The 10,098-nt window shown below is 48.2% G+C and overlaps 1 protein-coding gene and 1 long non-coding RNA gene across 7 annotated transcripts in view; both read right to left on the bottom strand.

The window, feature by feature from the left end:
- LOC138158646 (uncharacterized) overlaps positions 1 to 10,098 on the bottom strand; it is a 316,165-nt gene that overhangs the window by 2,112 nt on the left and 303,955 nt on the right. The window lies entirely within an intron of this gene.
- Positions 32 to 10,098, bottom strand: part of TNRC18 (trinucleotide repeat containing 18) — a 160,239-nt gene continuing 150,172 nt past the window's right edge. For all 6 annotated transcript variants that reach the window (XM_069084748.1, XM_069084749.1, XM_069084751.1 and 3 more), the window contains 6 exons: positions 9,875 to 9,991; positions 9,038 to 9,202; positions 6,380 to 7,674; positions 4,347 to 4,583; positions 2,417 to 2,491; positions 32 to 304 (listed from right to left, as the gene is read on the bottom strand). In XM_069084748.1, coding sequence (XP_068940849.1) covers positions 98 to 304; positions 2,417 to 2,491; positions 4,347 to 4,583; positions 6,380 to 7,674; positions 9,038 to 9,202; positions 9,875 to 9,991 — 2,096 coding nt within the window. In that variant the 3' untranslated portion in view covers positions 32 to 97. The remainder of the gene's footprint in view (positions 305 to 2,416; positions 2,492 to 4,346; positions 4,584 to 6,379; positions 7,675 to 9,037; positions 9,203 to 9,874; positions 9,992 to 10,098) is intronic.

Raw genomic sequence — 10,098 nt, 5'->3', positions numbered from 1 at the left:
TCTCTCTCTCTCTCTATCCTTTTCTGATCCCTCTGTCCAGGGCAGAGAGAGAGATCCTGGTTGGGCTGGCTAGGATCTCTCCCCCTTTCTCAGCAACTCAGCAGATGACTGGGACTCCATCTGTGTTAAAAATCATGCCGGTGGTGGGCTCATAGGTCCCTGCCAGGTAATACAGGTCCTCGCTGTCTTGGTACTTCTTGGTCTTCAGCATCTGCTCATACTGGTCCAGGCCAACAACGAGACACTTATGGGAGACAGTCTGAACGTCATTTTCATCAACGTGTGATGACTGGTAGAGGGCTCGCTGGTGGGGAATGAGGGAAGAAAGATTAAGGTCTAGGAAGAATATCACCCTAACCCCACCTAATGACGATGACGAAAGCTAGCACTGATCCACACTTTAAGGTTTGAAAAGTGATTTCCCATAATAACCTGGAGACACTTCTATAAACTGATGCTGAGTGAGAGGAGCAGAACCAGAGAACTTTGTGCACACTTACAGACACATTGTATCTGTGATGACTGACTGTGATAGACGGGGCTCCTCTGAGCAATGCAAGGCTGTGAGACAACTCCAAAAGACTCATGATGGAAAGAGCTGTCCACATCCAGGGAAAGAATTACAGTCTGAATGCAGACAGAAGCTAACTACCTGCCCTCTCTCTCTCCTTTGTTTTGTTTCGTTCCTTCTTTCTCATTGTTCACTCCATTGATTATAATCCTTCTTTACAATTTGACTAATGTTTAATGTGAAGGTATTTGCAGAACCTACATCGGATCGCATGCCTCTGTGGGGGGCTTGGGGGGAAGGAGAGGGAGAAAATTTGGAACTCAAGGGATTGTGGAACTGAATGTTGTAAACTCAAGGTTAATAAATAAATTTAAATTTTTTTTTTAAAGAGTGATTTCCATTATGTTAGCTCATATTATCCTCACAACAATCCTGTGAAGCGGGTACTACGATTATCCTCATTTTACAGATGAAGAAATTGAGTCCAGATAAGTTAAGTGATTTGCCTGAGGCCATATATCTAGTATCTGAGGGAGGATTTGAACTCAGGTCTTCCTGACTCTACTCTACTCTAGCATTCCATCCACTACTCCTTCCATTTACCTGCATCATGATGAGCCAGTGCCCTTAGTCTGGTACTTCCAAACCATCTGCTGCTTAGGTGTGCCTCACTTTCCACTATAGGCAGACTCCCCAAAAGTAGTGACATAAACCGAATTGTGTAAAGGTCAATCCCGTTTCAAACCTTGTGAGGTTAGGCCGGCCATGCGGAAGAAACTTTCCAGTGAATCTTTCTGTAAAGTAACCTCCTAATTTACTCTGGCTATCAATCCAAATATTCATGTGCTCAAGGAGGGCTTAACCAATGCTACTGCTCTGAATGGAAGGGACCATTTGGGGGGACAATAACAACAAATATTTATAATGCACTTTTAAAGTCTGCAAAATACTCTAGAAACATGGTCTCGGCTTATCCTCCTAACAACCCTGGGAGGCTGGTGTTTTATTATCCCCATTCTAAAGATGAGGAAAACTGAAGCAAATAAAGATTAAATGGGTCAGTCACACCAGTTAACAAGTGTCTGAGATTAGATGTGAACTCAGGCTTTCTGAAGAAGGAAGCCAGGAAGCACACAAGGTATCCTTCACAAGGCATCTGCCTCTAAAGAAGCGCCCCAATGCTGTCAGAAAAGCATGGGTCTCTTCTCATTCCTGCCAGAAGGCGTAGCTTCTAGTGAGCGGTGTGCTAATAAGTGTTGAAAAACTGGCTTCCAGGGAGGAAAAGAAAAAAAGAAAACTTCACAGGACACACTTTTTAAGCTTCAACTACATCATTAATATCTTCTCCGTCACTTTCTTAAACAAAACAGCACATGAAGTCCTGATTTGTAGCATGTGCTGATTTCCAAGGTGCAAATGCTCATGCTGAAAATTTAATAATCGGTTCTTTTGAGCCGGCTTGAGCTGGCTCCAGCACACCCCTGATTCTAGTCTTGCCTCTGCCGTGAATTCTGTGAATAAATCTGAATGAATCCTTTACCTCTCTGGTTTTCAGCAGAGTGGCTTCAGTGGATACAATGCTACCTACTTCTGACACATACTGGCTGCATGAGCCTAGAGAAGCCCCTTACCTTTGAGGCTCAGTTTCCTTATCTGTAAAATGAAGAAGCTTGACTAATGTGACTGTTAAAAGTTTCCTTTCATCTCTAAATCTACGATCCCATGAGTCAGAGGACCTGGGTTTGAATTCCACCTCTAATATCCCTTTGGCTCTAGATTCTATTATCTCTCCAGAGGCCGAGTTGGCTATCCAGCTGTGTGGCCATTCCCTGTTCCTTCTGCCCCCCACCACGAGCCAGCCCTCTGGAGGAGGAGAGCTGGATTTGTCATTCCCACTTTACCTACCTCCATGAAGTCCTTCCTCTGGCTAGAGGTCTGCAGGGCTGTGGGGACACTCCTCCCTGACTTCTGATCCCAGCGCTGTTTCCCAAAGCAGGGACAAGAAGAAATCAATGAGTAAACTCGAACACAGACGATGTACCAAGGCTGCTTCCTCCACCCAGTTCCAGGGATCCAGAAGCACTGGGCAGCACCAGTCACAGCAGGTACAAAATGCTAGCCTACCTCGATGGCCACTCAAGTCAATCCCTATTTCTGAGTTACCTTGGTCAACAGACCTGGACCTGGGCTCCCACAAGCTATTTGGGGATATCTCTAGGGCGACAACAAAGGCACCAGGAAAGCACTGAAGATGACGTTCCTCTCTCATCTCTATAGGATAACCTAATTAAAGCAGTTTATCAGTCATTATCACCCATACGCATTTTGGGGGCTAAAAGAAAATGCTCCCAGTGGACAATCTACGCCAGGGGCTCTTAATCCTTTTTCTGTGTCATGGATCCCTCTGGCAATCTGGTGAGGTCTATGGACCTCTTCTCATAAGGCTTTTAAAATGCAAAAAAACTATATATAAGATTACAAAGGAAACTATTATATTAAAATAGTTATCAAAATATAAATTCAAAGAGGGACAGCTAGATGGCTCACTGGATAGTTCAAATCCAGCCTCTGACACTTACTAGCTGTGTGACCCTGGGCAAGTCACTTAACCCCAGTTTCCTAAATAAATGAATAAATTCCAAGGCCTGAAGTTAAGAACCAATGATCTCTGGGCAGCTAGGTGGCACAGTGAATGGAGCACCAGCCCTAGAGTCAGGAGGACCTGAGTTCAAATCCAGCCTCAGACACTTAACACAAAAACCTAGCTGTGTGACCTTGGGCAAGTCACTTAACCCCAATTGTCCTCCAAAAAGCAAAAAAAAAAAACCAAAACCCAATGATCTACACTATACACATCCATTTAAATAGCAAAGATAATCTCTCCAGAACTAAAGAGCCCAACTGTAATTCACTGAATACCATAAGTGAATGATGAATTCAGGCCAGAAGTTAAAAGCAGTGATGTGGGAAAGCATTTTGTTTCAGACTAGGCCTCACTGTGACTTCACTGGGGTAGGGAATTCCCCTGCCAAGGCAGGTGACACCTAACTCTGCAACTTCAGAGTTTCTGAAAGATGCTCAGGTCTCTAAGAGGTTGAGATTTATGTCAGAGGCAAGGCTTAAACCCAGGACTTCCTGACCCTGAGGCCCTCTCTCTATTCACTTCAAAACAGTGTCCCTTAGGGTAACATAAAGCAGGGGTTTCTAACTTGGGGTTCATGAATTTTTTTCTTTTTGATCCATGATTTTAAAAAAAACAACCATTTTGACAACTTTATTTCAATATAATTGGTTACCTTTGTAATCCTATGAATTTTAGTGTATGTATTTAATAGTAATAATAGATATAATTTACATAATGCTTTAAGTTTGCAAAACTAATCTTTATAAGCATTATTTCATTTTCTCCTAGGATAACATGAGATTCTGAGAAGAGCCTATAAGCTTTACCAGATTGCCAAAACGGACTGCAGCACAAAAAAAGGTTAAGAACATGGCATACAAAGCCTAACATTACAGGAACAGACCACCCATTGAAACTCGTGGCACCAGGAAGGTCAAGTGGAAATTCCTCACGATGGACCCTGCCGCCTGGATTCCCTACAAACTTGCTATCAATGTGGAAGATGTTGGCTGGCTTGGCCTCTCACTTCTTAGGGAACATCTCCTGTTCAGCCCCAAGGCCGAAGGAGCGCCCTGAGGACAGGGCCCAAGAACTATGGTTTTTCCCATCACTTAGCACACCTAAACAATGCCTGTTGGCTATTTTGGGGCGACCAGAACTTTAGCTCCTGAGGGAGGTGGCTTTGGCTGGCTTGAGGATGCTGCCACCTACCTTGCCTTCATTGAGCTTTTTGCCAGGGTTGGTCTCCTCAGGATGGTAGAACCACTTGACTCTCACGACCATGTTGTTCCCCCATGACTCCCACATGCTCTGGATGCGACCGATGTAGGGCAGGTTGGGCCGGCCAGCCGACAGGAAGACTGCACAGTCGCCAATACGGATTATCTCCTTACCTCGGACAATGGCTTTGTAAAAGAGCTTCCTGGCCTTGCCTTTCATGCCCCGCCTCTGTGAAGAGTCAAACATATTAGGTCATGTGTGTATGTGAACACGTATGTGTGCTTGTATTTGAACACGTATGTAGGAAGGCATCGATCCACCCCCAAGCATTTATTAAGCACCTCAGGTATTGCAGTAAGGGCTAGGGGTCCATAAACCAAAGTCACAATCCTTGCCTTCCACGAATATATGGGAGGACACAGGCAGGTCAGCTGTCTCAGTGCCTACCTTAAATTACGGTCTACAGCAAGGGTTCTTAACCTAGGTTCTGTAAAGTTGTGGTGGTTTTTTAAAGTGTTTTGGCAACTTTTTTTCAATATAATTGGTTTCCTTTGTAATCCAAAACATTAAAAACATCAATGTGAGAACTTTACCAGACTACCAAAGGGGTCCATTACACATAAAAAAAGCTAAGATTCCTTGGTTACAAGAAAGGCCTAGACTGAACACCTTAAGTCTTTGAGACAAGGCCTTTGTGTCTCAGTTACCCCATCTGTAAAATGGGATTCACATTCTCCACTCCCATCCATATTCTGGTTGCCAGAATAAATGAGAAATTCCTCTGGGCTCTGTGGCTGGAAGAAAAGTAAAACATGATTCAAAAACAATGTTATGGTTACTGTTATCTGGAAGATGGAGGATTAGGCTACACCATCTGATTTAACAAATGGAGTTCAGGCCAAGGTCTGTGGTTAGATTGACTCCCAGATGGCAATAAGAGTCTTGTTTCAACAGGCCAGAGCCAAACTCCCTTGGCACTATTAGCTTCTCTTAGAGAAAAAAAAAAGCCAGCCATGTTAGAAAGGGGTTAGTTAACATGGTCCTGAGACTGGAAAGGTGGATGCAAAAATCATTAGGTGAATGGGGAGGATGGATTGTTCAGTGGCTAGCTTTGAAACTCATTTCTTGGGGTGGCACAGTGAATAGAGCACCAGCCCTAGAGTCAGGAGGACCTGAGTTCAAGTCCAGCCTCAGAAACTTAACACAAAAACTAGCCATGTGACCTTGGGCAAGTCACTTAACCTCAACTGCCCTGCCTTCCCACCTCCAAAAAGAAAAAAAAAAGAAACTCAGTTCTTGCTCACTGACTAGAATGGGAAAGGGATGACCTTCAATGGACAGCCTGTGGACCTTCCACAGGAAGGAGAAGCAAGGAAGACACTCCTATGGGGTGACTGAACTCTGCTTTTATAATAAATGGATTTGTGAAATTGTGTGTAAACTGAAACTTGTTAACTGAATCATTTTAGTTGCACTAGAGGAATCCATGATTTCAAGGGAAAACTCTAGCTGAACTTTTTGGCAAAGCATAAGACCATCGTTTAATTTATTGCTTTGCATGATGTGGATTTGAGTCAGAGGACCCAGGGGTCAAATCCCACCTTCATAAGCCTGAGTGTCTTCACCTGTCTGGCCTCAGTTTCCTTAACTGTAAAATGAGGTGGCTGTACTAGATGACCTCTTAAGATCCACTCCTGCCTTAAATCTAAGATCCAATGATCTGGGTTTTCTTATACTGGTCTACTGGAGTGAGGTGGTACAGTGAATAGGGAGCTAAGCTCAGGGTCAATCACACCCTTAATTTCTGTGACCCCCATACGTACAGGGTTACCATGTGACCCTGTATAGGGTTACCATGGACCAAAAGAGTTAAGCTGTGAAAAGCGCTCTATAAAGCTATGGTTATTGTTTTTGTTATAATAATATAATGCATTTTTGTTTATTTTAGCTGCTCCATAAAGTGCCCCTCCTTCACAATGACCACTGGGGTCTGGGATAGGGCACCAAGGGATGGCAGCCCTTACCTGGGTGGGTTTGCCAAACCACTTCCACAGCTGCCTGGCTGGGAGGAAGGCGGCAATCTTGGGCCTGTTCTCCACAGACGGCAGCCTCTGTCTCTTGGCCAGCTCCTTGGTCGTGGGCAGGTGGATCCCTTCACGCTTTTTGGGCCGGCTCTTGCTGCCCCCGGGCTGCGCCTTCTGTGCCTGAGGTGTCGGGGGCTGCTGGGGCTGCTTCTTGCCCGGCGGGTGGGAGGAGGGCCGAGACTTCCCCGCCTGCTTGGCCGCCTTGGGAGGGAGGTCTGGCTGGACAGAGGAAGGGCCGGCCTGGGCCTCCTCAGTGGCCTCGTCATCCGAGCTGCAGGAGGAATCTTCATCCGTGGTCGAGGAGGAGGAGGAGGAGGAGGAGGAGCTGGAGGAGGTGGAGGAAGAGGACGACGAGGAGGAGGAAGAGGAGGAGGAAGAGGAGGAGGAGGAGCTGCTGCTGGAGGAGGAGGAAGAGGAGGAGGAGGAGGAGTTGGATGAAGACATTGGGCTGGAGGCCCGGGAACTAGAGGAGCTGCTGTCCTCCCCACGGGCGTCCCCTCCATGCTTGTCTCCCTCCTCTTCCCCTTCAGTCTCTGAACTGCTGCTGCTGCTGCTGCTGCTGCTACTGCTGCTTTCTGACTCTTCTGCTGCCTCTGCATCTCCCTTGTCCTTCTCTGTGGCGCTCAGCGGGTCCCCAGAGCCGTCGAACTTGCCTGAGAAGCTGGGCGCCAGAGAGTCCTCTTCGGGGGCCTTCCCTCGAGCGGCCTTGGCCTTGGCCTCGCCGCTGCCCAGGGAGGAGTAGCCACCCAATCCCACGAGGTTCTTGCTCTCCCTTCGGCTGCCCAGGCCCGAGTCCTCCAGCAACATCATGGCCTCCTTCGTCTTCTTGCTCTTAGGGGACGTCACCCCTTCGTGGTCCAGCTTGATTAGGAGCTCGCTCTCTGCTGGCCTCCTTGAGCCCTTGGCGGTCTCCTCTGCCACCCTTCCCTTCTTGGCTTTTGGTCTCCCCGAGGAAGGGCTGTCAGCTGCACTGAAAGACGTCAGCTCCCCATAGGCCTCTGGGGCCAACGCATTACTGAATGTGGGTGTCTGGAAAGGGGGAGGTGCTGGGCCGTGCAACTTGGGGGGCATCCTCATCTTGGCTGCCTTGTTCCTCTTCTCCTCAGGGAGCCCCGATGGGTTCTTCTTGGAGTTCTTGGTGGCCGGCTTGCCCAGGCTGCCTGGCTTCTCCTGTGTCAAAGAGGCACTTGGAGAAGGGTCTGTCTGGGCCACCTCTTCTGGGAGACTCGCCTCTTCTGGAAAGGGGCAGAAAACAGATGTGCTCAATGCCCCTGAGGGAGAAGGGTGCACATCAAAAGCAGAGGGCATTTATAACTGGGGCTGCCTTTAATGGGGATCTCCATCAGCCACAGGGATACAGTCGAGTGCTCTGGAGCCTAGCCCCAGCTGCCACGCCAGCTGCTACCCTGGCTTACTCAGCCAAGTCTGAAATCTCCAAGCCAACGTGGGACCCTAGGTTGCCCCCCAGCCACCTGGCAACATGACTCATAGGTCGGGGGCGGGAGGGTAGTTTAAAAGAGGTTTCTCCAGCCAATACTTAGGAAGCTCTTTTCCATGTAAATAATTGTTAATGGGATTCCTCAAAAGCCTTCTCCCCAGTTGGGGCACTGCTAATACCTTGACTTATTCTCCCAATGACCCAACGGATGCCAGCACTACAGCTGAGGGGAAAAGAAGCAAGAGGGGAGAGGACGGTGAGTCTGATATCTGATTTCCAGAAATGAATAGTCAGAAAGGCAGAGAAGTTTGTCATACTGGATCAAACTCATGGATCCACCAAGCCCAAGATTCCATTGCCAACTGAGGGCCCAGGGAATGTGCAATGAGAGAGCACGGCCACTTCCCCAACTTAAAAGTGAAGGACACCCCAGCTTCTCTTGGCCTCCATTTATGTCTAAGTTTCTAGATCAGCCATGCCCCAGGGAGAGCTAGAGGGAGCTAATTCCTTTGGGAGGTTAAAAGGTGGGCTCCCTCCCAACCTTTTGTCTGGCGGTGTCAAGGCCAGAACTCTGGCTACAAAACAGATCCATCTGAATGGACTCTGGAAGGAAGGCTGTGACATTTAGCAGCTATGCAAGACTTAAGGGTTTTCGGTCTGCTCGTGGTTAAAAATGAGGAGGTTGGACCACACGGCCTCCAAGGTTCCTTCTGCCCTTAGATCGATGATCTTATGAAACAGGCAAGGCACTGAACCGCTCTGGGCCTCAAATTTCTTCATCTGTAAAATGGGGAGATGAGACCGGATAATCTCTGTGGTCCCTTCCAGCTCTGAAGGAAGCTAGGTGGTAACAGCAGATAAAACACCAGCCTAGAAGGCAGGAAGGTCTGAATTTAAATTAAATCCTGCTGTAAAAACTTCCTAGCTACGGAGACTCAGGCAAACCACTTCACCTTTTAGCCTCAGTTTCCTTATCTGTAAAATAGGGATAATAATCGCACCTATTTCACAGAGCTGTTGTGAGGATCACAAGAGATAATATTTGTAAAGCGTTCTGCTGTCTTTAAAATGCTATGAGGAGGTCTATGACCTTGTGCTCAGAGGATAAGAAAGAAGGAGAACTCAGAGTGCAAAGCTCAGGGCCTCCGGGTCCGACTTACCACTTTTGCCCTTGGTGCTTGGTTTCCGCCCACGACCTTTGCCCTTAGCTCCGGATTCCTCCGACCCCAGGGAGCTGCTCTCTTTTCCTTCTCCAGCATCCTTGCTGGATTTTCGGCTTCGGCGTTTGGCACTGGGCACGAGCAGGGCAGGGGAGGGTTCTGCACCTGTGGAAGCAAGCACAGGAGAGGCTCAGAAGCCGCCGTGCCCATGGGCATGTGGGCTGGGTCTACTGCCTGGCACTTCCATGTCTGGGTCCCTCCAGCACTCCTGCTACTCCCCAGCCTTCCCCTCTACCTGGAGCTCACTGCAAATTCAGGGTTTATGGGCATCTGTGGGGAAAAAAGGGACTTTCTAACCACCTGATAGGTTCTGGGAATCCCCCTGCTAAAATGTGCACCTACCCCCCCCCCCAGGGAATCCCCAGACTAATATCCCCTCCATTTCTTTATTTCCCATTCATGAAGATATATGCTGCGACTGCCTACAGCTCTCAGGGACCAAAGCAGCCGTTAGGCTCCCCAGGGGAAAGAGAATAAGAGTCAGCAGGCTTCTCAATATGGGGAAATGGGCTTCAGAGGAGTCTGACCTTGTCTGAGGTCAGACCTAGAAATAGAAAGTGACTTCCAGAGAGGTGACAAAAATCCATGCTGCACTTCTCTGGGACTCCCTCCTGGCAGAAGGAAGCCTGCAGAAGAAAAGCCTGGTGAACAGTGTGCCTGGCTTAGGGAGCTCCAATCAACTCTGGGACAGGTCTGCTGGAGACGCAGTTGAGGGTCCCAGCCCCAGGTTACACTCTAGCCCCAGACAGGGCTTCCAGGCCCTCTGCCCATACTTACACTGGATCTTGTAGTCCGGGGGTAGCAGGCGGATGTGAGATAAGGGAATCCTCCCCGTGTCCCCATCATCAAACTCTACTGTGATGAGATCCCCATCTTCCTCAAGGTCTAGCGCCCCTGAGAGGGGAGAGGGAGAGGCAGAGGGAAGCATTACAAGGGCCACAACATTGAAGAAGGGTGTGTGTGTGTGTGTGTGTGTGTGTGTGTGTGTGTGTGTGTGTGTG

The sequence above is a fragment of the Petaurus breviceps genome, unplaced genomic scaffold (assembly GCF_028583685.1).
Source record: "Petaurus breviceps papuanus isolate PSGF00001 unplaced genomic scaffold, PetGlider_PUasm1.0 175, whole genome shotgun sequence".
In the NCBI taxonomy this organism is placed as follows: Eukaryota; Metazoa; Chordata; class Mammalia; order Diprotodontia; family Petauridae; genus Petaurus; species Petaurus breviceps.
This window is presented reverse-complemented; position numbering and strand designations above follow the sequence as displayed.